Genomic DNA, 27883 nt, shown 5'->3' with positions numbered 1-27883 from the left:
TTACAGGCACCAACTGGGGTAAATTTGTTAAATTTATTTTACTTAAAGATGCACACTGTGTTAAGATCGACACTGCCATCTGCAGGAAATACATTAAACTGCTTTTTCATCAATAAAATACAGTCATACCACGGGTTACAGACACTTCAGGTTGTGTTTTTTCTGGTTGCGGACTGCTGAAACCCGGAAGTACTGGAACGGGTTACTTCCGGTTTCCGGTGGTCGTGCATGCGCAGAAGTGCTAAATCGCAACCCACGTGTGCGCAGACACGCCGGTGCGGGTTGCAGATGCTTCGTGTTGCAAATGTGCATCTCGCATGGATCATGTTCGCAACCCGAGCATCCACTGTATTCAGAATGCAACTGCAAAAGAGACACACAATGCTCTCAAGCAGTTCCTAAAGTATAACATAAAAGGAAGTGGGGTGATTTCAATGAGTAAGTGGGGGGAAGAAATGCGATACACTTTGTTGTTGTTTAGTTGTTTAGTCGTGCCCGACTCTTCGTGACCCCATGGACCAGAGCACGCCAGGCACTCCTGTCTTCCACTGCCTCCCGCAGTTTGATCAAACTCATGCTGGTAGCTTTGAGAACACTGTCCAACCATCTCGTCCTCTGTCATCCGCTTCTCCTTGTGCCCTCCATCTTTCCCAACATCAGTATCTTTTCAAGGGAGTCTTTTATTCTCATGAGGTGGCCAAAGTATTGGAGCCTCAGCTTCAGGATCTGTCCTTCCAGTGAGCACTCAGGGCTGATTTCCTTCAGAATGGATAGGTTTGATCTTCTTGCAGTCCATGGGACTCTCAAGAGTCTCCTCCAGCACCATAATTCAAAAGCATCAATTCTTTGGTGATCAGCCTTCTTTATGGTCCAGCTCTCACTTCCATACATCAGTACTGCAATTTGCTATATGTGAGGCTGCCTTTGAAGATGTTTCAGAAATGGATGCTGGTGCAAAATTCAATTGCCAGATGTCAGGAGTCCAGGTCCTGGCTTGATAACAAAGTAAGCGTAGGTAATTAAAAAGGAGGATTTATTGCAAAAACAAACAGATAGCTCTGGACGGCTCTAACAAAGCTGCCGACATTATCACTCAACATGACCCTTCTGAAGACTCCTTCCAGTTCCTACACAAGATATTGAACCTTTACCCCTTATGTCTCTTGTTTTGCTTCCTGTCCAACAGCCCTCCCATTCACCAACTCTTCGGACTTATTGGATCAGCTCCAATCTCTTCCTGTTCTGCAAGACTGTCTCTGTGTCTGTATGTACCTGTTTGATCTTCCTGAAAGCTTTGGCTGTGTTCAAGCCCGCTCTCAGTTGTTCCCTTGGCAACCAGCCATCCAAGGTCAGAGGGAGTCGATGCTGGCAGCTCTGGCCTATGCTCAGCTTGTGCCAAATCTAAACCTCTCTGTTCTTGCCCATATTCTGCAGCTGGCTGTAAAGGTCCACTTGGAGCTAGCTCATTCCTGATACCAAGTTGTTGACTTGGGTAGGGCAGTCTGAACACTGCACTAGCTATCAATTAGTTTCCAGGTTCAATTCAAATGCCAGTTTTGACCTATTAAAGCCTTATGTAGCTCAGGACCCCACTACCTCAAGTACCACCTTTGCTGGCATGAACCAATCCAGACCCTGCAAACACAATCAGGGCCCAGCATGTGCCCCTCCATAGGATGTTTGGAGGGTGGCAACCCCAAAACCAGTGGTGGCCCCCTGCTTGTGAAATGCTCTCCTTGTGGATGGTCTGGCACCATCCTAGACATCATACAGTGACGTTTCTCTTTACTCAGACTTTTGGCCCTTAATTTGAAGGGTTGCATTGTGGCCTCTTTGAGTAAGGCAAGCTCTGTAAGTCCTGCCATTGTCTTTACAGTTGTGTTTTTAGCTTTTTATTTTGCTTTTAATGGGTCACTCTGTGAGAAAAGCTACTAACAACAACAACAATTTATTAAATTTATTGGTCACTTTTTTTGCCACAGCAGCTCGAAGCAACATACAATATTGTGAGCAAAAATAAAATACAATCTCCCTTGATTTCAAATGGGCTCACAGTCCCTTAAGAGGCTCTCTAGTCAGTCAGAGAAGAAGGAAAAGAAAACTGGAGTTTTGCAACCAAGCATATCTGAAAGCCTTGATCATTTGTTGATCTGCTGCAAAAGAGATTTCGCACATCAAAAAAGAAGAACCCCAATCACATGTGTGTCAAAGATTTTGAACGCTTGGTCGGTGTCCAAAGGGCCACCCATATAATTGTCACAGAAATGTCACTGAAATGGGTTGTACGGGTAAATCATGACATGCGCAGAAAAATATGATTCAGGAATATTTACAAGACTGTCAGTTGCAAAGGTTGGCAATGTAAGCTGAATTGTCTTTTCTGAGTTGCCCAAACACTCTTTTGACATGTTGGGCAATCCCAGTACCCAAATCTACCTACCAAGATTCAAGTCATTCATACAAATATATGTTCCTTTTGACAAATCAATTTGGGTGGTTATCGGTGCTTAACAGCTAAGCCACAGCCTTCAGTCTTCAGGAGATTTTTCCATGATGTGCCTGGAAAAGGTTTCAGAGGTCAACTAGAGACTAATATGGCCTTGGTCTTGCTCAGTGTTTCTGTTTTATTAACATTGTATTGTAATAAAGTCACATTTTAATGAGAAACATGTGTTTTCCATTGAAATAATGAAAGTAAATGAAAGTATCCCTGCTGCATGTTTGACATTATACACAGAATACCCCTAGAAAGAACAGTAGACCATTCTCAGGGGAAATTGCTCTCAGGAAAAATGGCTGTGTCATACTAAGGTTTTTTATGTGTTTAAAACACCCCCACACCCCAAATATCTGAATTCATTGGCTCCTCATGTGCACCTCTGAAATGGGACTGGGGCCTACATTTTAGACAACCCTGATTTTTCCTTTTCATCATTAGGTGCTCCTTTGTATTCAGATTAGGCCAAAGAACAATGATGTAGCATTTGGGAAGGAAGATACAAACCAGTAACCCAGCACTGGAAACCAAGATGGAGAAGACCTGCACAGCCACCATGTACTTCCCCTTGGTGCTCAAGTACGTTGGCACAAAGGAGACCCAAACACTGCAAAATACTAGCATACTGAAAGTGATAAACTTGGCTTCGTTGAAACCCCCAGGAAGCTTCCTGGCGAGGAAGGCAATCATAAAAGAGATGGCAGCCAGAAGGCCCATGTAGCCAAGGGCACAATAAAACATAGCGATGGACCCTTCATTGCATTGCAGTATTATCCGTCTGACCTGCGAATCCATGTCCAGTTCTGGGAAAGGAGGAGAGATTCCGATCCAGGCAATGCAGATGCCAAACTGAATGCTGCAACAGAAGAGGACAATGGAGTTTGCCAAATTTTTTCCCACCCACTTCCGGATGCTGTTCCCTGGCTTCGTGGCCATGAATGCCAAAACCACAGTTATAGTTTTTGCCAGCACAGAAGAGACGGCGACTGAGAAGATGGTGCTGAAGGCAGTTTGACGGAGAAGGCAGGTGACCTTTTGAGGCTGGCCAATGAATAGAAAGGAGGACAAAAAGGAAAGCAGGAGAGAAACGAGGAGGATGTAAGTGAGGTTTCGATTGTTGGCTTTAACTAGTGGAGTGTCTTGGTTTTTAATGAAGATTCCCAAAACAGAACCTGTGGTTAGGCACAAAAATAGGGCAAAGAAAACCAAGGTAAACCCCAGAGGTTCTTCATAGGAGAGGAAGACTGTAGTCTTGGGGATACATTGATGTTTGTCATCGTTTGAGTATTGATCTTCTGGACACTGATGACAATGGTCTTCATCTGAAAGGAATTAATAATTTAAGTACATCAAATGTCAATAATGTTCCTTATTATCAAGAATCTTCCTACATAAATGAGGCAGCTTGATTTGCTTTTATGTAGTTTTACTCAACATTCTGCCTTTTACTTCACATCCTGCGCAACATCCCATACAAATCTAGAATGACGGTAGGCTACTGGAGCCTGTCAGATCTGTAGAATGAGGAGAATAGCTGAACACCAGGAGAAATACTTACTCATCAGGTAGTGAGTTGGTGTTGAGCTACATAAGGCCACAATTAGTGCTTTGAATGAATTGGTTCAGCTGAACTGGTTCAAAAATATATGAATAATACAGTTGTCATAATTGTGGGTGAATTAATGAACTTTGAACAAGAACTTTGAACAATTTATAGTTCATCCTCATGTTCAACCCCCCGCTGCCCCCATACTCTTAGCTTTCATTACACTTAGCTTTCATTTAAAAAAAGAAGTGAAATGGAAATCTGTTTAACAGTTTCCTGGCTGGTACAAATTAAACAGGGTAAGCCATCTTGGTTGTAAGTCGTGGAGGACCTGCTCCCCACCTTGCAGCCCTTTTCCCTGAGAGGTCTGAGAGGATAGGGCCCTAACTGACTCCAGCTACAAAAGTTGAGGCTGCTGAAGAGGCCAGAGGCAATCTTGGCTGTGAGTCATGGAAGACCTGCTTTTTGTGAGTTAAACAAGTTCTCTTGACTGAACGTGAAGTGAACCAGCTCGGGTGTTTTTTTTGGGGGGGGGGGTAACTTGAACTGAAACCAGTTCCTTTTTAAAATGAACTTCCAAAGCACTGGTCAAGAAATGTGGTGCAGCGGTGTCTAAATCGGAGCAGGAACAACTGGGGGGACTAAAAAGAATTCTTCAGACAATGGTCTGGAACGCCCAGCGCACTGATGTGTTTTACTGAAATAATGAAAAATGGAATAGTACTAGAAGTCAGCATTTTAATACCATTGTAACAACTCGGAACGAAGCATGATTGGACAGAAAAAGAACTATGGCTGTGGCAAAATGGCCAAGATGTGTTTTTGTGCCATTGAAAGACTGCAGCCATAAAATCTGAAAACTGTTCTAAAACTATGCACTGGATTCAACTGAAGTCCTGATTCAGGACATGGCAATGGGGGGCTTGAGATAAATTGGGTTGAGACAGCCACTGATATGGCCCATCCAGAGCAACCCAGAGCCTGAGTGTTAAAGGAGTTGTAGGGATGGACAACCCTATTATGGTCAATAGCCTTCACAGACCACATGCTGTTTAGTGGCTTGAATGGGTGAATGTGGTGCTGCAGAGGCTTTCTGAGAGTACCTAGCAGGGGAACAAGCTATAACTTCAGTCTCTTTGGGGCTACATTGCATTAGGCAAATTATTGCCCTGGAACTGATTCTCAAGAACGGAAGATTAAAAATGTAAAGGTGTTGTGAAAAATCAGCACCTTGGTGTTCTGGATCTCCGTTTTGCAAATCGTCCCGATTGTGCCAGAATTCTTTTCTGGCCTAGCTTGACTACATTCATTTTGAACCTCCTCCTCAGTCTCCCAGAGTCTGCTGTTCCTACAAAATCATTTACCTGCCTTGGTAGAAATGGATCCTTCCACGCAAGGGTCACAATTATAGCAGCAAATTGGTTGTCCTTCGGGCACCACCTTGCTGGATCCGGGTTGGCAGCTTTCTGTACAGGTAGAACGAGGCCTTGTCTGAAGGGCACCAAGAAAACAAATAGGGTTTGAGGAGTTTCTGCTTTGTCTGTGGCTACTAAAACCTTCTACAGTGATGGAAACCCAAACAAAATATATCATAACATAAGAGCATGTGACATAATTCATTCTGAGTTTTTAAGGTGCTGCAAAGTACTTGCACTTTGTGTTTTCGAACTGCTAGGTTGGCAGGAGCTGGGACCGAACAACGGGAGCTCACCTCATCACGGGGATTTGAACCGCCGACCTTCTGATCGGCAAGTCCTAGGCTCTGTGGTTTAACCCACAGCGCCACCCGTGTCCGATAACCCAGTTAGCGTAGGTAATTAAAAAGGAGGATTTATTGCAAAAGCAAACAGATAGCTCCAGATGGTTCTAACAAAGCTGCCAACATTATCACTCAAGATGACCCTTCTGAAGACTCCAGTTCCTACGGAATATATTGAACTTTCGCATCTTACGTCTCTTGTTTTGCCTCCTGTTTAGCAGCCCTCCCATTCAGACTTATTGGATCAGCTCCAACCGCTTCCAGTTCCACAATACTGTCTCTGTGTCTGTTCACACCTGTTTGAGTTTCCTGAGAGCTTTGGCTGTGTTCCAGACCGCTCTCAATTGTTCCCTTGGCAACTGGCATTCCAATGTCTGGGGGATTTGGCACTGGCCACTGTTCCACCTGCGTCAAATCTAAACCTCGCTGTTCTGCAGCTGGCTGTAAAGTTCCACTAGGAGCTGGCTCATTCCTGACAGCTGAGATGAGCTAATTTGTTCCTTGTTCATTTGAACTGGAGATCTCCAGGATCATTGCTCACTTTCTTAACTACAATTATATAAGTTTGGGGGTGTTTTTTGTTTTCGTTTGGTTTACAAAGGATATATTCCCACCTGATTAAACCAGTTGGGCCACACTATGGCCTCCTCGTGAATAATCAAATGTACACCTGCGGAAGCTTGGGTTTCCAGCTTTCCAACTTTCACCCGTGAAACAGTATTGTTAGGAAACACAACCACATTCACAATATCATAGCTGGCCACCAGCTCATCTTCATCAAAATATATTTCATCCATGGTAGTGCTGTTAAAGCGGACAGTTTTCAGGAAACGATGAAGCTGAAATGAGAAGCAGGGAGAGAAGGCCAACATTTGCAAAATGGGCAAAACAATTAAGATCCCATTCCTCTTCTCATTTCCAGTCTCCAACTGTTCTATTCCCACATCCCCTGCCCTAGAATTGATTCAGTATAGCTGTAGCCTCCGCTTGAATGTTGAAGTCACCCAGAATTATCATCGAGGATTCCTTCAGAACCATGCTGAAAACCGTGTCGGAGTTCAAATATAACAACTGGAGAGAGACCTGTTGGAATGTAATGTAAAAGTGCTGTCTAAAAAATATATAAAATTATGGGAATGGGAGACAAAGGATGGGCAAGTAAAATCCTCAATGATACACTGGGCAATAGATATCAGTTATAATATAGATATAGAAGCATGGGAATGATTGTGGAATATGAATATAAAATTTACAACATGTTATGGTTGAAGAGAAAATGATATGAAAATTATATATCGTTGGTATCTAACATCGGGTAAACTGGTAAAAATGTATAAATTTAAATCAAACAAGTGTTGGAAATGTAAAGAGAAAGAAGGTTCTTTTTATCATATGTGGTGGTCTTGTAGTAAGGTTAAAGCTTACTGGGAAATGATATACAATGAATTGAAAAGAATGCTCAAAATAACTTTGGTAAAAAACCCCAGAAGCTTTTCTTTTGGGAATTATAGGGACAGAACTACTTAAATTGTATAGAAATTTATTTATGTATGCTACTACAGCAGCAAGAATGTTACTTGCCCCAGACTGGAAAGAAGCAGAAGTCCCAGCAAAGGAAGAATGGATACAAAAACTTATGGAATATGCAGAAATAGTGAAACTTACTGGAAGAATAAGAAATTAAGATAACTTTTTATAAAAGAATGGAAATGGTTTATTGAATATTTACAGATAAATTGCAAACAGATAAAAACATTAGCAGGATTATTGTAATAACCTGCAGTTTCTTAAGCGTATATATTTAAAGTAGATAATTAAATGAGCAAATTAAATGAATTTGAATATGCAGAAGATGTTAAAAAAATAACAATACAGGAAGAGGGCGAAGGAAGTCAAACTTTGAAATGTTAAAGTGATTGTAAAACTAATGAAATGCATAAACTTGAAGAGTATAAATAAAAACTTGGAGGGAAAAGGAAAAGCAAAGAAAAAGAAAACCGTATCAGAGAAGCTTTTGGGCAGATGAATGGGTGGCACACCAACAGCGGCCCTGACCTGTCTCTCAGAGGCAGCAGTAGATGTAGGCCCTCTACTTCCGCTCCAAGGCAAAGAGAGGTTTCTTCCCCACCCAGGTAGTCATGTAGTTGCACCAACCAAAGTCTCAGTAATGCACCCCAGCTTGGTGCCCACACCCATAACTGAATAATGAATGGGTACTATAATGGGAATTGGGGTTGCTTGTGCGTAAATTCCAAACTGCTCTGAGCTGGCTACGTAGCTGGACCTTTTTCCCGGTTTGACAGCCCTAAAACGCGACTGTCTCAATCACTGGCAGAATCCGTCAGTGGGCGTTTCCTAAACTTCCTCCAACATAAGAATTCCTTAACAGCCAATCTCCTCCTCCCTTCTCTGCACGGAAGCCTTCTGCGCAGAGTGGGTGTGCCAAGGGGTGGTCCTGCACTCTCCTCACTGACCTCACTGGAAGAGTCTCGGAGCCTCCCCTCCGACGTACTCTCAGTCTCTCCTTTCTTCCTGGTGTCACCTCAGTTTCCTTCCCCAGCGGAAGCTCTCCCTCTCTCCTTGCTGGTTCCCTCTCCAGCATCATTAGGGAGCCTTACCACTCCACTCGGCTCCGATGTCAGTTCCCTGACAGGTACGTTTCTGAGCACAATTCAAAGTGTTGGTGCTGACTTTTAAAGCCCTAAATGGCCTCTGTCCAGTATACCTGAAGGAATGTCTCCACCTGCATCGTTCAGCCCAGACACTGAGGTCCAGCTCCAAGGGCCTTCTGGCGGTTCCCTCGCTGCAAGAAGCCAAGTTACAGGGAACCAGGCAGAGGGCCTTCTTGGTAGTGGCACCCGCCATGTGGAACACCCTCCCAAAGAAATAACCATCTACCAGACTTTTAGGATACATCTGAAGGCAGCCCTGTTTAGGGAAGTTTTTAATGTTTAATAGACCATTGTATTTCAATATTTTGTTGGAAGCTGCCCAGAGTGGCTGGGGAAACCCAGCCAGATGGGTGGGATATAAATAAATTATTATTATTATTGGCAACTTGGCGTTCAGCAACAACAACACTGTGCTATTGGACACCAGCGATGAGCACACAACAGCACCATGGGGTTGCAGGGAGTCAGATTTGGCACACTGTGTTCCCCTCCCTGCTTTTACCTTCACAGCAGCCCTATGGAAGTAGGTTAGGCTGAGCATTGGTGGTTCAGCGACTAAAGTTGTGAAACTGCACGCAGTGCTTTTCTTCTAGCGAAAAAGGTGCCGGTACTGCATACCCTTGAGTACCCCCAAGGGGGAAAAGCACTGAATTAGGGTATTTTTCAGCTTGTTAGAGAGAGAGAGAGAGAGAGAGAGAGAGAGAGAGGCTATAAAATGTTTGTTTTTCATTATTTTACTGTAAAATATGAGGAGACGATGGGCTGGGATGCTTAAAGCAAGGGGGAAGCTGCTTTCATGGGTTTGTACATGTTTATTTAGCTCTACACAACAACAACAACAACAACAACAACAACAACACCTTTATTGTCATTGTACAACCTGTGTACAATGAAATTAAACTAGCCTCCCCCCCAAAAAACACTCATGTTTATTTTTCTCTACACAACCTGTGAATGCTACATTCTAGAGATGTATATTGCTTTTCTGTCCAGGAGCTCAGGGATGTGCCCATTGCCTTCCCCACTTTTTCTTTCTTTCTTTCTCCACAACAACCCTGTGAGGTAGATGGAACTAAGTTATTATGTGTACATAAGCAGGAGTTCTTGCCTGCCTTTCAACACTTTAAACAGCCATGTCTTCTCCTAAAGAATCCAATGAACTGTGGTTTGTGAAGGAGAGTTGTTAGGAGACCTCTATTCCTCTCACGGAGCTACAATTCCCAGACTGTTTTAACAATATATCCCTCTGCTGAGGGAATTCTGCAAATTGTAGCCTTGTGAGGGGAATAGGGGTCTTCTAACAACCCTCAGCACCCCCAAAAAAAACTACAGTTCCCATGATTCATTGAGGGAAGCCATGACTGTTAAAGTGGTAGAGGAGTGCTTTAAATCTATGGTGCACAAATGGCCCAAGTGAAAGAAAACAGTGTGTGACAACAACAAACACATTATTGCTATTTCAGTTGTGATTTCAATGAATCTCTCCTACTCTTACCTGCCATGGCTCTACACTCAGAAGGCCCGGTATACCTTCTTCTGCAGTCATCATGTGGTGAGATACAGGTGTGATCAGAGCATGTAAGGCATGTGCCACGACATAGACAGCATTATAAATATTGTAGCTTTCAGCAGACATCACCATCCCATCCTTAGGGAGGTTTCCCCTCCGAATGCACCTTTCCCAAGTTTTCCTTGACCATCTGTGGTGGGTATGAGAGCACTCAAATATGCCTAGCCAAACACTATCAAGGAAAACCCAATCTTCAGTCAAGAAAAGTTTCTGGGATTTTATCCTCGTGTCCGTTTGAAAGACAAATGACAAAGCGCCATGGAAGAAAGTCATGTCCCAGTATGAGAAAGATGTGGTTAAGGTGAAGCCCCACAGTGCTGTGGAAATCCAGACTTTCCCTACAGTGGCATTGCTTTGTCTTTCAACTTCCTTCAGCCCGTGTGGCATCAGAAACATTGATTCGGAATCGCCGTAATAAATGATCACGTTGGCTTTCCTCTGAGTCAGATGTGCTATGCAACTTAAAAGCATGTCTTTTGGAACATTCATTTCAACAGAAAATATCCGTGGGATTGCATATGTGAAGGCTACACAAATAGCACTCCCAGAAACCTCAGCCTTCATGGTTTTCACAAACTGATGTCCGCCATCATTGTCTGGAGCAATGAGACCAATCCACGTCCACCTGAAATGCAACAGCAATTTCACTATCCCCTTGAACTGTGGAGCTTCCTTGGGGTTCATCCAGTAGGAAGAGGGAAAATGAATTTCATCACTCAGAATATTATTGACAAAACCGTAAATCAGCTAGGAAGGAAAGGAAAGAGTGTTTAGTGTTGGAAATAACATTGCTAGTCAACAATGCCTTCTACTTAACAGCACAACCTCACATATGTCTGTCTACTCAGATGTAAAGTCCCACTGATTTCAATCGGACTGATTCCCAGGAAAGTGGGTATAGGATTGTTGATATTTCTTTCCCATCAATATACATTTGGTTCCCTTACAGAACTGCCTCTAGAGACAGTTTAGAGTACACCTGTATGAACTTTTCCAAACCAACCAAGGTTTGCTGCATTTTCCACTTGGATATTGTTTTCATTTTCCACAATTGACCTTCATTTTACAATGGTGATAGACGTTTATCGGATTTGGACATTTTATCATCCCTACACAATTTTTCTGCACATATGTCCCAAACCAAGAACCCAATGGTGCTTGCTTACTTCTGACTGGCTATATTGATGTTCTTATTTTATTTATTTCTTGTTCTTCAAGATAATATTCCAGGGAATGTTTAAATGATTTAAAATTCAAGATTAAAAATGGTTCAAAACAAGTCCAAAACATTGTAGGTTAACACAATATCTTTGCAGCCATCTGAAATCCAAGCTTCAGATATTAGTTAGAAATGCAACCCATTTTGCAAAGAAATAAACCACAGAGCCTTGGGTTTGCCGATCAGAAGGTCGGCGGTTCGAATCCCCGCGATGGGGTGAGCTCCCGTTGCTCGGTCCCTGCTCCTGCCAACCTAGCAGTTCGAAAGTACACAGTGCAAGTAGATAAATAAACCCCACTTTCAATCACAACAGTTAAGGCATTTGGTCTGGGATTTCTTCTGCCCAGCCTACATTGTTCTCCCTACCTGAGGGACCTCGTAAATGTTTAGCATGGTTGCCATCTGGAAAAAGGTTTCAAAGTCCCCTCCTTGAATAACAGCCAGGAGCTTCCCTTGCCTTCCGCACCTGAAATTAGGGACCATCCAATGTCTAGTAGACAACAGGTCTATGGTGGCTTCAGAGGCTGTCCTGGCACTGAAACAATTTTCATAGATCCTGTAGCCAAGGGTGATGTTAGGTAAGAGCTTGGGATTCTCATTAATCTCATTAATGGCAAACAAGATGGCCAGGATGTGTTCATAATTCCTTTCCAGTATCCTGGAATGAAAAGGAAATTGAGCATCGAGCTTCTACCATCCACCTGTTGCATCTGGCTGACGTTTTGTTTCCTAAATTTTATTTTTTGCAGACTTTGGAGTTCCCCCAAGTCTGATGCTACCTCGCTTTTTGTGGGAATGGTGACATTTCAACTACAGAAGAATTAACACTCAGAGAATGAGTTCCTTATGATGTAAAATTGCATATTACAGTACAGATAAGGTGGATCTGCTCCCAACTCAGAATTGGAACTTTTCTATAACTTATGGAAAAGAACATATTGAGTTACTCACACCAACAATTGTGTGAAACAGCATCTCTCATATCTCACCAAAGCGGGGACAGTATTTTGCCAAGAATAAGTTTGGAAAACCCAGGTTTGTGTCCGGATATTGTGAGGAGACTCTTGAGAGTCCCATGGACTGCAAGAAGATCAAACCGATCCATTCTGAAGGAAATCAGCCCTGAGTGCTCACTGGAAAGACAGATCCTGAAGCTGAGGCTCCAGTACTTTGGCCACCGAATGAGAAGAGAAGACTTCCTGGAAAAGACCCTGATGTTGAGAAAGATGGAGGGCACAAGGAGAAGGGGACGACAGAGGACGAGATGGTTGGACAGTGTTCTCGAAGCTACTAAAATGAGTTTGACCCAACTGCGGAAGGCAGTGGAAGACAGGAGTGCCTGGCGTGCTCTGGTCCATGGGGTCACGACTAAACAACAACAACATTGTGAGCACTGGAGCGTATTTCCTTCATCTCTCCATATGAATCCTCCACTTCTCCATTCACCTTTCATATCACTTTTCAAAACCAATTTGCTTAAGAATCTGCTGCTGATTCTGAATACAAACTGTAGCAAGGAAGATTGGAATTGACTGGAAACAATTAAAGCTAACTGCAAATAACACTTACGGGATGAAGTCATGGACAGGGTCAGACTTGAAGTCATGGGTTGGATACAGAGCTGTCCTCACAGGTATAACTCCAGCAATGAAGTAATCTCCTGGACTCTGATAATTATTTGGAGGTGTTCGTAGGAATGAGAGGTCTACATATTCAGACTTTACTACCCCAAAAAAACAGCGAAGCGATATTAGCAGCAGGATCATTTTAGGCACAAGCAAACAAGGAGCACCTTCCTTCACTTGGTTTTATTGTATATCCAGAAAGTGCACTGCCAGAGAGATCTGCTGGGGGGGGGGGGAATACAACAGCCTTGCAAGCCCCATTCTGTGTCTGACTTCATAGAGGATTAGCTTGGCCTTGGTGCTAAAGAAGAGGCAATCAAACATCTAACTGGCAGACCAGCTCTGATGGTCAGAACCCCAACCCTCACCCTTATTAGCTCAGTATATTTGTATTGATGTTTCTCTCTTCCCATGTTTGGTGCAAAAAATGATCAGTGATTTTGAGTTCGAATATTATTATTACTATTATTACTGATTTCAAAAGGGACCTCTCAAAAATAAAACCCTATGGGACATTGGTCCCAGGAACGCAAATTGATCACCATGATATTAATAATTGCAGGGGACATAAGAACAACTCTTTGTTGCATATGTACAGGAGAATACATGTCTGCAGACATTTATGCCACACTTACCCCTGGGACAACTGAAAGGACAGTGAACTTGGATTAAAGTTTAGTGGAAGTGTAGGAAATTTGTGACGCTACAGATGTTGCTGGACTGCAACTCCCATCATCCTTGACTGTTGGGGGCTGATGGCCATTGGGATTATAACAATATCTGGAAGGCCAGTTTCGCCACCACTAGCTTAGTGGAGGAGACTCCCCAGAGAGTCAGGAAAATGATTTTTATGTATGTTTCTGCATTGCCTGGAGAGACAAAAGGGAACTTGACTGGAGAGTTAGCTCATCTACTCTTCTGCTCCTGCCAACTGGGTGATCCCCTCTGTTCTACACCCTTCTCCACCACTTAACACAACTGTTGCTGTTTGCCCTGCATTTGGTTGTGATTGTAGAGCAATGCTTAATTGTCCTCAAGATGTTTCCAAGTGAGAGGGATTGGAAGAAAATGTGAGCAACTTGCTCCTGCCGTCTTGGCTACCAAACTGAAAGAGCATCTCAACCCCCATTATTCAGACCAGACACTGAGGTCCAGCTCCAAGGGACTTATGGAGGTTCCCTCACTGTGGGAAGTGAGGTTACAGGGAACCAGGCAGAGGGCCTTTTCAGTAGTCGCACCCACCTTGTGGAATACCCTCCTATCTGATGTCAAGGAAATAAACTGACTTTTAGAAGACATCTGAAAACCGCCCTGTTTAGGGAAGTTTTTAATGTTTGATCTTTTATCGTGTTTCTAATATTCTGTTGGGAGTCGCCTAAAGTGGCAGGGGAAACCCAGCCAGATGGGTGGGGTATAAATAATATGATGATGGTGGTATAATAATAATAATAATAATAATAATAATAATAATAATAATAATACTCCACTGTGTCCAGGGCTCACACTAGAACCTTCTGTGTAAAACCTAATCTGACCATAACTGTAAGCTTCATTTGCAGCTCCACTAATGTTCATATGTCTGCCCTAAGCTCTTGTATCCCTGCCAACCTACCAGTTCAAAAGCACGTCAAAGTGCAAGTAGATCAATACCTTCCTGCGGGAAGGTAAACGGCGTTTCCGTGCACTGCTCTGGTTTGCCAGAAGTGGCTTAGTCATGCTGTCTACATGACCTGGAAGCTGTATGCTAGCTCCCTCGGCCAATGAAGCGAGATGAGCGCTGCAACCCCAAAGTCGGCCACGACTGGACCTAATGGTCAGGGGTCCCTTTACCTTTACCTTTAAGCTTTTGTAAGCAGGTTAGCCCCATTAGGCCAAGGTAAGGTTGCCTATTCAATCCACCCACAAATACTAATATTAATCACAGTCTGCATGGTGTGTGCTCTCACTGTTCCTTCTTTCTGTCATTCAATAAAATGTTTAAATAGTCTGGGAGTCGCCTTTTTTGGAACTGCTTAGCCCATATTTCTCGACTTTCAATCCTGCTTTGAGATTTGTCAACTCACAAATTTAAAAGAAATGCTACTGTTTGGTAAGGAGCCAGCAATATATGCTGGCAATTCTGGAGCTGATACAATTTCCTAACAGCTCTGCAGAACAAAGACCCTGACCTGGATGTATTACTGGCCTAGCCACATAATTTAGAAAAGTATCAATTGTCCCAGAAAGCAGCTTCTTAAAGGTGTTTGCCTTCCATTCTATTATTTATTTGAGATCCAGAATCGATTTAAACAGGTTTGAATTCACTTAAGCTGCATAGCTTTCATCTAAACCCCTGAGGAATTGATCAATCATGGGAGGTGTGCCTTCGTCTATCATTTCTGATTAACCGGTCACTAAGGTTGGTAATGCGGGTGGCGCTGTGGTCTAAGCCTAGGGATTGCCGATCGGAAGGTCAGCTGTAGGAATGAAAATCACGACAGACGAGCAGTGGGTGTCATGAGAGGCGTCTGCCGGGAAGTCCCGGGAACTCTCTTTTATTGAATATTACAAACATTGCCACAGGTGTGCTTGTGGCTGATTGGTTGATACAAACACAAAGAAACTCGTTGCTTATTGGTTAATGCAAATGCAAGGCGGGAATTACATGTGAGGGGTGGGAATTACATGTGAACATTAATCACCGGTAGATTAAAGGCTGGGAAACGAGGTTGGGACTAGACAGGCATGAAACCTCCTAATTAATAATAACTAAAGATTAACATAGCTATAGATGTGGTCAGCTATGCATGGAGTACAAGTCATCATGAACTTAAGGTGAACTGAACGATGAGAGAATGTCTTGGTGTTTGGAACAGGTTCGTACAGTGTGTGCAGAAACAGAGAAAAGATTATAAGCAAGACTTCCCAGAATGCAAGAGAAAAGAAGCAATGCTTCCCATAGCAAGACTTCCCATAAGGCCACAGTTATGTGTAGAAAGAGAACGATGCAATGCTTCCCTATAATGCAACAGTTATGTGCAGAGGGAAAACATATGTGCAGAAGGAAAACTTCCCTTTATCTCCCCCTTTCTTTTCTTATTTGCGAGGCATACTGGGTAAGGCAAAAATGTTTCGGGATTAGTGGTGTGCCAGCAAATGCCCGAAATAAGTTCGCCAGGGAGGATGGGACAGAAGATACCACGAGATACGTGGTTTGCCAGCGCATGCTCGAGATAACTCTGCCCATTTCTCCCCTTTGGTTTACTGTTGGTGTTGCCATTTCGCAAGATAAGCAGCAAGGATTTTATTGGGTGGCTGAGGGGGAGAGAGAAGCCGAGAGAAAAGACTTATGAGGCCAGGAATGCATTGGAGGAAGCAGCAAAACAAAATTAATATACATATAATAACAATGGCATATTGAAAAAGACTACGAAGCCAAGTAAAGTTTGGTAACCAAGCGGTAAGCCACTGGGTGAAAGAATCCCAGAGGCCGGAGAATTCAACATCTTGTTTAATGTGGTGTGTAAGATTTTGCAAATGTGAGATTTGTTTTTGGATAGCCTTAGAATTGTCAGTGATATTAAAGCAGCACATGTTTTCCACTTGTTCGCATTCATAATGATGGAGCATCAATAGATAATCGATAGCAGTGGTCTATAAGAGTCCATGACGCAATTCACTCTGTTCTTTATTCAAAAGGTGAAGAGCTTGTGAAGTAGAATTCAAGGCTTTTGCTGCGGAGCAAGCTAAAGAGTTAATATTTCTGCTATTCCGGACAGCCAATCCAGGAACTCCTAAAAGAGAGACAGCTAGAGAGAAATATTCAGATCTGCTAGGGAGAAAAACAAAATCGTTATAATCATTAGTCAATTGCACAGTGCGTCAATATCGAGAGCGGGACAAATGATGCTTTTTTGGTAAAATAATAGACATACCGCTTAAGCAGCAAGGTGTGCCATGGCTGATGTTTGCAGGAATGTAATTAAATGTAAAGCCTGGACACGACCAAAACCAGCCGTCAGGCAGCTCTGTGTATTTATATACATAGGAAATATTTGCATAATCAGAGCAATTAAAATTATCCTTGCCCATTTTCACACAGTTGGTTTTTGTGCAATTCACCATACGGGCACAAGTAACATTAAAGGAAGCCACGTATGGGGTCATGGAATTGGCTGCGTGGAGGAATGATGCAAAACTTTAACAGCAGCTGCCAGCTCAGAATGCTGGGCAAACTTCTGTGGAAGAATGTAGAGGCTGTGCCATTTATCATTTTGTTGCCATGCAACGACCCCCCTGGAGGGGGCTCCATTAGTAAACACAGTAAGGGCATCCAACGGGACAGGGCTACTGCACTATGCTTAAATTCACTTTCAAAAACTACATATTGAACAGCAAATAAAAGCATTTGGTTGGCTGCCAAATTTGGATTGGCTCCGGCAAGCAAGGACATGGCATGGCTCTGGTTGCCAATTTCCGCACAGGAAATCATCTGAGCCGGATCGTATTGAGGACGGTTAATGATTGACTGCAAAGCCTTCTTACAGTCGGTGTTTGCAATTTCAAAAGCCAATTTTTTCATCAGCTCATTCTGGGCTGTAGTATTATCAACCTGCCTGGTCACTGCTTCTTTCAATCTATCTATAAATTGGTGGTAGGGCTCTGAATTAAGTTGTTTAATATTAACAAAAGAGCTCAGCGGCTGCCCTGAGACAGGGACTTTACGAAAGGCGCGCTGTACGCAAGTCGCGGTGCGGCTAAAATGTGCAGGCGTCAGCGTCGCCTGGGCTGTTATATTATCAAAAAGACCGGCACCATAAAGTTCATTAGCTGTATGCTGGGCATCAGACAGGGCTGAAGCACTAAGCCGAAATTCACTATCAAAGACAACATACTGGGCTGGTGAGAGCAACATGCGCATTAAATCCTTCCAATCTTGGGGCAGCATGGTATAACCAGACGCAATCCCCTCCAGCATCCCTGTGACATAGGAGGATTTTAAGCCAGAATCAGCAATGGCCCTCCTCAATTCTCTCAATACAGAATAAGGAAGGGTTTCATAAAACACCTGTTGTTGAGCATTTCCTGCGTTTGCATAGGTGATAGGGAAGGCAGATGGCATTTCCCCCGCCCACTCAGATTCTTCCTGCAAGGACAAAAGCCCCTTCTGTCTTGCCTGAGAAAGTGCAGCACGCACGGCTCCAGTAGGAGCAGGCAAAGAAGGAGGGGGGGAAGGGGGATGGGGGGGGTGGAAGCAGTTTGAGATGGAGGAGAAGCAGGGGGGGGTTTGCCGGGCTGCGAAGGAGAAGGAGGCAGAATCAGTGGAGAAGTGGGGTAAGGGGGGGGATTGTCTGCTGCAGGCAGGAGAGCAGGGGCCGAAGGAGACGTCTGGGGGACCTGGGGTCCAAACTTTGCAACGGCCTCTGCACATTTCTGCCAGGTAAGCAGACAATGAATCGGAGCCCTCGGTTCTGCAAAGAGGGTCTTTCCGATCTTTTGCCAAGTCTCCACGTCGAGAGAGCCAGTCTCAGGATAGAAAAGACATTGGCGATTAATTTCACAAATGAGGTGTTCAATTTCTTTTAAGGAAACATGAGCACCCACAACCCGCTGTCTAACTAAAGAGAACAATTCCCTAGCATGTCGTTTCTGCAATTTAGTTAAATCGCCGCCCATACTCACGAAGTAGCGCGCTTTGACTTTTCCAGTCGAGTGAAGTACAGGGGCTGGGCTGCGTAAGGGATCTGGCACGTCCGGGGTCACCAGATGTAGGAATGAAAATCACGACAGACGAGCAGTGGGTGTCATGAGAGGCGTCTGCCGGGAAGTCCCGGGAACTCTCTTTTATTGAATATTACAAACATTGCCACAGGTGTGCTTGTGGCTGATTGGTTGATACAAACACAAAGAAACTCGTTGCTTATTGGTTAATGCAAATGCAAGGCGGGAATTACATGTGAGGGGTGGGAATTACATGTGAACATTAATCACCGGTAGATTAAAGGCTGGGAAACGAGGTTGGGACTAGACAGGCATGAAACCTCCTAATTAATAATAACTAAAGATTAACATAGCTATAGATGTGGTCAGCTATGCATGGAGTACAAGTCATCATGAACTTAAGGTGAACTGAACGATGAGAGAATGTCTTGGTGTTTGGAACAGGTTCGTACAGTGTGTGCAGAAACAGAGAAAAGATTATAAGCAAGACTTCCCAGAATGCAAGAGAAAAGAAGCAATGCTTCCCATAGCAAGACTTCCCATAAGGCCACAGTTATGTGTAGAAAGAGAACGATGCAATGCTTCCCTATAATGCAACAGTTATGTGCAGAGGGAAAACATATGTGCAGAAGGAAAACTTCCCTTTAGTCAGCAGTTCGAATCCCCAAGACAGGGTGAGCTCCCGTTGCTCAGGCCCAGCTCCTGCCAACCTAGCATTTCAAAAGCACGTCAAAGTGCAAGTAGATAAATAGGTACCGTTCCGGCAGGAAGGTAAACGGCGTTTCAGTGCACTACTATGGTTTCACCAGAAGTGGCTTAGTCATGTTGGCCACATGACCTGGAAAAACTGTTTGTGGACAAACGTCGACTCCCTTGGCCAGTAAAGCGAGTTGAGTGCAGCAACCCCAGAGTCGTTCATGACTGGACTTAACTGTCAGGGGTCCGTTACCTTTTTTAAGGTTGGTAACTGGAAAAGTATGTACTTTCTGGCTAAATGTAACACCTTGAAGTGTTACAAATCAGAGGTTGTTTTGATCTGTTTGTAGCTGGTTCTTTTGGAGAAAGGAACACAAATAGACCTAGAGAGTTGCAACTCAGCAAAACATTTTTATTGTATACATTAAAATGGCAGTCCCTAATACACACACATTCTCAATTATACTCACCAACACCACTTCACCAAGGAGTGGATGTTGCTGTGCTCTAACCCACAGACCCTCTTGGGCTTGCTGATTGGAAGGTCGGTAGTTCAAATCCCCACAACGGGGTGAGCTCCCGTTGCTCTGTCCCAGCTCCTGCCAACGTAGCAGTTTGAAAGCACGCCACTGCAAGTAGATAAATAGGTACTGCTGTGGCAGGAAGGTAAAGGGCATTTCCATGTGCTCTGGTTTACGTCACGGTGTCCTGTTACACCAGAAGCGGTTTAGTCATGCTGGCCACATGACCTGGAAAGCTGTCTATGGACAAACACCGGCTCCCTCGGCCTGAAAGCGAGATGAGCATCACACCCCATAGTCGCCTTAGACTGGACTTAACCATCAAAATGATGATGTTTCCCTCACCTTACACTTATAAAACAAAATAGGTGTGCAAAGATCAAAAGCCTGGTTGCTGTCCACTTTGAAAATATAACCAGAATTCTCCTGGGAATGATGGTATATATTGAAAGGGCACTCCTGGGGTAAAAGATGATCATCCCATGGTAACATGTTGAGTAGAATATGAATTCATTTCTGAAATCTGGCTGAGCTATACATTTGACCAAACTCTAATCTTTTCTTTTCATCATTAGGTGCACCTTAGAATTCAAATCAGGCCTTAGGACAATGATGTAGCATTTGGGGAAGAAAATACAGCCCAGTAACCCAGCACTGGAAACCAAGATGGAGAAGATCTGCACAGCCACCATGTATTTCCCCTTGGTGCTCAAGTAGGTTGGCACAAAGGAGACCCAAACACTGCAAAATACTAGCATACTGAAAGTGATAAACTTGGCTTCGTTGAAACCCCCAGGGAGCTTCCTGGCGAGGAAGGCAACCATAAAAGAGATGGCAGCCAGAAGGCCCATGTAGCCAAGGGCACAATAAAACAGAGCGATGGACCCTTCATTGCACTTTAGAATTATCTGTCTGACCTGGGAATCCATGTCCAGTTCTGGGAAGGGGGGATACATTCCGATCCAGGCAATGCAGATGCCAAACTGAATGCTGCAACAGAAGAGGACAATGGAGTTTGCCAAACTTTTCCCCACCAATTTCCTGATGCTGTTCCCTGGTTTTGTGGCCAAGAATGCCAAAACCACAGTAGTTGTTTTTGCCAGCACAGAAGAGACGCCAATTGAGAAGATGATGCTGAAGGCAGTTTGACGGAGAAGGCAGGTGACCTTTTGAGGCTGGCTGATGAATAGAAAGGAGGACAAAAAGGAAAGCAGGAGAGAAACGAGGAGGATGTAAGTCAGGTTTCGATTGTTGGCTTTAACTAGTGGAGTGCTCTGGTGCTTAATGAAGATTCCCAAAATAGTACTTGTGATTAGGCACAAAAATAGGGCAAAGAAAGCCAAGGTAAACCCCAGAGGTTCTTCATAGGAGAGGAAGACTATGGTCTTGGGGATACATTGATGCCTCTCGTTGTTTGAGTATTGATCTTCTGGACACTGATGACAATGATCTGCATCTGATAGAAAAAATTATTTAAGTACATCATATTCCAAGGTGTTCCAGAAATTTCATACCACAATGTGATTTTCTTTTCCCCCCTTTATTATATTTTTACTCAGCATTCTCCCTTTTTATGCAGTTCTTAGGCAACATCTCAAAAAAGCATGAAATAAGCCTGTTGGAATCTGCCAAATCTTGGGAATCAGATGGAAAGCTGAAGTCCTGGAGAAATAGTTACTCATTAGATAATGGATTGATTCGGAGCTTCATGTGGCCATGATTAGTGCTTGGAATTAACTAGTTCAGGTGAACAAAGCTCAAAAATCTCTGGATGACACCTGAAAGTAGTTCCAATAATTGCCATGGACAAAGGTGAATAAAGTCCATTTGAAGGTAAAACTTTGAATGCTTTCTACTCTGATTCATCCCTCCATCCCACCAAAAGCCTCAAAGTATTAAGCCTTTGTTTTTTTTAAAAGCAAGTCAATTGGTCATGTAAAAAAAAAAAGTTGGAAAGCAAAAATTGGAGGCAATGTTCTATGGCTTATTAGGCAGACAAGGAGGTGTGCTGCTTACAGTATTAGTCATTTAGTCACTGCGGTGGAAGAGGTTATAGTTTGAGCCTGCTTGGAGCTGTGCACTCAAACAGTGTGTTGGCCTAATTGTTTCACTGAAATAGATTGACAAGAACCAAATAATAATAATTTTGAAATGTGAAAAATCTGCATCTTAATTTTGGAAAGTGCCACACACTTCCTTTGCAAAAATTCATTTCAAACCTAGCATGCCTACTTTCATCCTGACCCTCTTTCTCAGTCTCCTAGGGCCTGTTGTTTCTTCAATACCATTTACCTGTGTTAGTGGAAATGGTTCCTTCTACGCAAGGGTCACAACTATAGCAGCAAATTGGCTGTCCTTCTGGCACCACCTTGCTGTATCCAGGTTGGCAACTTTCTGTACAGCTAGAGTAAGGTCTTGTCTAAAAAGGCATCAAGAAAACAAACACTGTTTGGTGAGTTTCTGTTTTGTCTGTAGGTACCAAACCATTCTATGGTGATGTGTCCATGCTTTGCAGAATGGTATATATGACTATGGGATGTGGGTGGCGCTGTGGGTTAAACCACAGAGCCTAGGACTTGCCGGTCAGATGGTCGGCGGTTCGAATCCCCGCAACGGGGTGAGCTCCCGTTGCTCGGTCCCTGCTCCTGCCAACCGAGGAGTTCGAAAGTACGTCAAAGTGCAAGTAGATAAATAGGTACCGCTCCAGTGGGAAGGTAAACGGCGTTTCCATGTGCTGCTCTGGTTCACCAGAAGCAGCTTAGCCATGCTGGCCACATGACCCGGAAGCTGTACACCGGCTCCCTCGGCCAATAAAGCGAGATGAGCGCCACAACCCCAGAGTCGGTCACGACTGGACCTAATGGTCAGGGGTCCCTTTACTTTTACCTTTATATATGGCTATACTAAGTATTTCAGCCTTGTTATCTCCAAATGAGAGGTTCAGGCTAAGGCCAACTTTTTGTTCATCATTTATACATTATCTAAGTAGGATCTTGCAGGAATCCAGCATTATAATCTCCCCAAAACCAAGGAGATGTTGATTTTGAGGCAAATATTAGCTATTTTGTCCAGAATCTGTTTGAACTGGAGACCTCCAGACTCACAGTCATATTCCTAGCAACTGCTGCATTGATATGAGTATATCCTTCACCTGATTAAACCAACTGGGCCACACTGTGGATTCCTCATGAATGGTAAGTTTTAGACCAAATGATGCTTGGGTTTCCAGTTTACCAACTTTCACTCTTGCAGCTGATTTGTTAGGAAATGTGACCAAATTCACAACATCATAGTCAGCCACTAATTCCCCGTCCTCATCGAAATGCACCTCATCCATGGTAGTACTGTTGAAGTGGAGACTTCTCAGAAAAGGGTGGAGCTGGATGTGGGAGAGAGAGAATGTCATTTGCAAGATGGGCCAATTAGATTCATCCTTTCTTCCATCTGAGTCTTCATCCCCCAACCCTCTTTTCTTTGGTGGAAACTGATGTAGTGTTGAATAAATTTAAAAGTGGGTTCCTAGATTGGAGGTATCTCTCCCAGAAACCCAAAAGAAAAGGATGTAAGCTCCAGGTAGAAAAAAATAGGCCTTTATTTATATGCTTATTTTCACTACATGATCTGTGCATGATTATCGTCTTCCAAAGCAGCTACTCTATTCCGAACATAAAAATGGAAAGCTTAAAGCTGGTGGTCAACAAAAGAGGTTTAAAGACTCTCTCAAGGCAAATCTAAAAAAAATGTAGTATAAACACCGACAACTGGGAAACTCTGGCCAGCGAGCGCTCCAGTTGGAGAACAGCCTTTACCAAAGGTGTCATGGGCTTTGAAGGTGCTCAAACTCAGGATGAAAGAGAGAAACATGCTAAAAGGAAGGCACGTTTGGCAAACCCTCACCGTGATCAAGTCCCTTCTGGAAACCTATGTCCCCACTGTGGAAGGATGTGTGGATCCAGAATTGTCCTCTATAGTCACTTACGGAGTTTAAACGGAGTTTATTGAAGACATAACTCAGCTATGAGTGATCACCAAAGAAGAAAGAAGAAGACATTCTATACATTCTATATTTTGCTTTTCTACCCAGGAGCCCAGGGCTGTATACATTCCTCTATCCACCCTTTAAAATCTTTGCCGCAACCCCATGATATAGATTAAACTGAGAAAATATATGTGCATAAGCAGAATTTCTGGCCGAAAGACTGTGCAGGAGTGTGGGAAAGGCAGGCAGAATGTTCACCCATTGCAATTGTAGTAAAGGGATTTCACTCTCCCTCACCTGCCATGCTTCTATGTTCAGAAAGTCCAGCCTGCCTTTTTCTGTAGCTCTCATGCGGCTGGACACAGATGTGATCAGAGCATGGAAGGCATGTGCTACAACATAGACAGCACTATAAACATTGCAACTCCCTGCAGACATGTCTTTCCCAAGCCAATCTGCAAAGAGGCCTTCCAATTTCTCCCTCCCCATGCATCTTCTCCAGGTTTTCCTTGACCATCTGTGGTTGGGATGAGGGCAATCAAAGGGTTTTGACCAAATCTGATTGAAGGAATCTTCATCTTGAGTCAAAAAAAGGTCCTGTGATTTAGACCTTCTGTTTGTTTGGGTGCTGAAGAACAATGCCCCATGAAAGAATACGATGTCCCAGTACTCAAAATATGAACTTAAGGTGAAGCCCCACAGAGCTGTAGAGATCCAAACTTTCCCTACTGGGGCATTGGTTTTTAGTTCAATTCTGTACAGTGCATGTGGCAACAGAAGCATTGAATCAGGATCCCCATAATACAGAATCACGTTGGCTCTCCTCTGAATAAGATGTCCTAAAAACCTTAAAAGTATTTGTTTGGAAACATAGATGCCAATAGAAAAATGTGGGATTGCATATGTGAAGCCTAAACAAATGCCACTCCCAAAGACCATCGCCTTCATGGTTCTCATGAAAAGATCTCCACCATCATTGTCTGGAGCAATGAGACCGACCCATGTCCACCTGAAATGCAGCAGCAACTGAACGATGCCCATGTACTGTGGAGCTGCCTTGGGACTCATCCAGTAGGAAGAGGGGAACTGAGTTTTTTCACTCATAGTATGGATTACAAAGCCGTAAGTGAGCTGGTATGGAGGAAAGGAATCAATGCTTAGTTTGGAAATAATGCTCAGGCCTTGCTTGTCTGAAATGTTTTCCACTTAACAGAGTAGTCTCACACATGTCTATTCAGAGGCAAGTCCCACTGAGTTAGATTGGAATTATACCCAGGCTATAGATCTGTTGACAGGTGGATGGAGGAAAGGTTGCAGAATTGGGGACTTTTCACTTTAGAGAAAAGGTGAACAAGAGATAGTTGCAAACTTTGTTGTAAGAAATCACATTGGGGGAAACAGAACTCCACAGTGAAAGCTGGTGTCACAGCGTTATAATGCATATACCATGCATATGAAACGCTTTTTCTTCCCCAGCCTAGCTGAGTCCCACAACTCCTGCTCTGAAAAAGACAGTGCTGCATTTCGGAAGGTTCACCCTCCAGTACATCCCTGTTCCTTACTCTTCTCCTCCAAACCTTAGTGGGGCTCAGAAAACAGCAACAACAATGAGAAGCTTTTTCTGATGGGATTTTAAAAATTTCTTCAATACAGGTTTCATCTTCCTGCTTGTGGTGCAGAGTTGCAGAAGGCAAGCAGTGTGAGGTCACAAATTTATCCCAACTTTCCTGAGGCAGACATCAGCCCCAAACTCCTGAGAAAAGGATTCCACATTCTTCAATCCCCTTTACCCCACTTTCAATCACAAGAGCTAATGATCTCCCTACCTGAGGGACCTCATAAACGTTTAGCATGGTTGCCATCTGAAAAAAGGTTTCAAAGTCCCCTCCTTGAATAACAGCCAGGAGCTTCCCTTGCCTTCCGCACCTGAAATTAGGGACCATCCAATGTCTAGTAGACAACAGGTCTATGGTGGCTTCAGAGGCTGTCCTGGCACTGAAACAATTTTCATAGATCCTGTAGCCAAGGGTGATGTTAGGTAAGAGCTTGGGATTCTCATTAATCTCATTAATGGCAAACAAGATGGCCAGGATGTGTTCATAATTCCTTTCCAGTATCCTGGAATGAAAAGGAAATTGAACATCTACCACCTGAATACTATGATCAAATCCTGCTTTTTCCACTCAAGGTGACAGTGACATTTAGATCTGAGTGGTTTGTCTACTTGGGGGGGGGGGGGGGAGAGAGATCTCCACCTCCATCATTCTGCCCAAACACTGAGGTCCAGCTCCGAGGGCCTTCTGGCAGTTCCTTCACTGTGAGAAGTGAGGTTACAGGGAACCAGGCAGAGGGACTGCTCAGTAGTGGTGCCTGTCTTTTAAGAACATAAGAAGGGTCGTGCTGAATAAGAGCAAAGGTCCGTCATGTAGATGTCAAATAGAAAGAAGGCATAAAAGCCCTGGCTTGGCTAGGACTCAGTGCCCTTTGGCTCATCCCAGCATAGAACAGTCGCCTTCAGTGACCATAGAACCATAATTTACTTATTTTCCCCTTTTCCACCCTGTCCCCCTTTTCCTTTGATAATGTGTTATTTTAAATACAGTAAGTGCAAACAACCTGGGATGTGTTGGGAAGAAAAGTGGCCTGTAACGGTAGCAATCAAAAACAGAATTATATACTATAGAGAATGAATTTGCATTTTCTGCAAGATTGCTGTGAAATCTCATATTGCATTCAAAACAACACAATGGTTTGCTTACCTATCAATAGTTTGTTTCAGTAATTCATTTACGGTATCAATTCAGTTACAGATATGTAGCCGTGTTGGTCTGCCATAGTCAAAACAAAATAAAAAAATTCCTTCCAGAATTGTTGCCGGTCTTTTAACTGAATTGATACCAAATAAAAAAATTCCTTCCAGTAGCACCTTAAAGACCAACTAAGTTAGTTCTTTGTATGAGCTTTTTGGTATCAATTCAGTTAAAAGACCGGCAACAATTCATATACCTACATTTAATTTAAATATTTCAGAACTTTGCATATTTCTTCTCCCTTCCCCTGATGGTACTACAGCAGAAGTTGTAAGAAGTTTAAAAAATATATATTCTAGGAGTCGATGTTCATTTTAATTTATCCAAATTTTTTCAGGTTTCAAATACTTAAAATGTCAGTGGATTTGCTACTTTCGTGGCGAGAGCAGAGACCCGCAGACATGCACATTCCGCTCTTTGAAGAGCGAAAGAATTGTTCTGCTGAAGCAGACCAAAGATCCTTTTTTTTCCAAGCAAAAGTCAAGTTAATGAATATTATGGTAGTCAAAGTGCATTTGAATTTTTCCTGGTGATTCAGGTTGCTATTAGTAAAACCTTTCACATGAAATTCTAGGAACTGGATCCTGCTACCTTTTATAACACCATGTAAAATGATCCTGGAGTTTAAGAGTAATCTTATTCTATAATTTAATGGGTAGTCCCACTTCTCACTTTTTTCCAGGAATGACGGGGAACCATTAAGGAGTACTCTTTGAGTTTCGCTCAGTCAACCAGCTTCAAATCTACCTAACAGTTACCTCGTTCAACCCACATTTTACCAGCTTCCTTGCAAGAGTATCATCACTTGAGGGACTTTGTCCAAAGCCTTACTGGAATCAAATAGGGAGCTGAAGATTCTGCTGCTCATTCAGAGCATAGGCAGCAGCAGGGAAGATCAGAATTGTCTGAGGACAACCAATACTTAACAGCAAATAGCACTTACGGCTGGAAGTCATGGGCAGGGTCAGACTTGAAAGTGTGTGTTGGATACACTGCCGTTCTCACAGGTATAACTCCGGCGATGAGGTAATTTCCTGGACTGTAATAATTATTTGGAGGTGTCTGTAGGTCTGAGAGATCTATCTCTATATTCATCACTACCCCAAAGAGCAAATGAAGCAATATGAGCAGTAGGGTCATTTTAGGCACAATGAAGCAAGTGGCACCTTTATTCAATTGGCTTTAGAATATACCCAGTCAATGGACGGACAGAGATATGTGACAGGAAAGAAATACAACCACCTTGACTGAGTTCACAGATTAAGAGCTTGGCTTCAGCGCTAATGGAG

The 27883-nt window shown here is 43.3% G+C and overlaps 2 protein-coding genes across 2 annotated transcripts; both read right to left on the bottom strand.

The window, feature by feature from the left end:
* Positions 1-2797: 2797 nt before the first annotated feature.
* LOC309336311 (vomeronasal type-2 receptor 26-like) lies at positions 2798-13029 on the bottom strand (the record flags this gene model as incomplete). The annotated part of the gene is made up of 6 exons (XM_081851933.1): positions 2798-3819; positions 5408-5534; positions 6417-6641; positions 9970-10791; positions 11630-11921; positions 12833-13029. The coding sequence occupies 6 exons, from the start codon at positions 13027-13029 to the stop codon at positions 2825-2827; spliced, it is 2658 nt and encodes an 885-aa protein (XP_081708059.1). The 3' UTR covers positions 2798-2824.
* A 6919-nt stretch (positions 13030-19948) lies between these two features.
* LOC309336310 (vomeronasal type-2 receptor 26-like) lies at positions 19949-27689 on the bottom strand (the record flags this gene model as incomplete). The annotated part of the gene is made up of 5 exons (XM_081851932.1): positions 19949-21261; positions 22098-22224; positions 22957-23184; positions 25611-25902; positions 27538-27689. The coding sequence occupies 5 exons, from the start codon at positions 27687-27689 to the stop codon at positions 20357-20359; spliced, it is 1704 nt and encodes a 567-aa protein (XP_081708058.1). The 3' UTR covers positions 19949-20356.
* Between the last annotated feature and the right edge of the window lie 194 nt (positions 27690-27883).

This window comes from Podarcis erhardii (assembly GCF_964252035.2).
Source record: "Podarcis erhardii genome assembly, chromosome: 2".
Classification (NCBI taxonomy): Eukaryota; Metazoa; Chordata; class Lepidosauria; order Squamata; family Lacertidae; genus Podarcis; species Podarcis erhardii.
The sequence above is the reverse complement of the archived record's forward strand: the minus strand, read 5'-3'. Positions and strand labels throughout refer to the sequence as shown.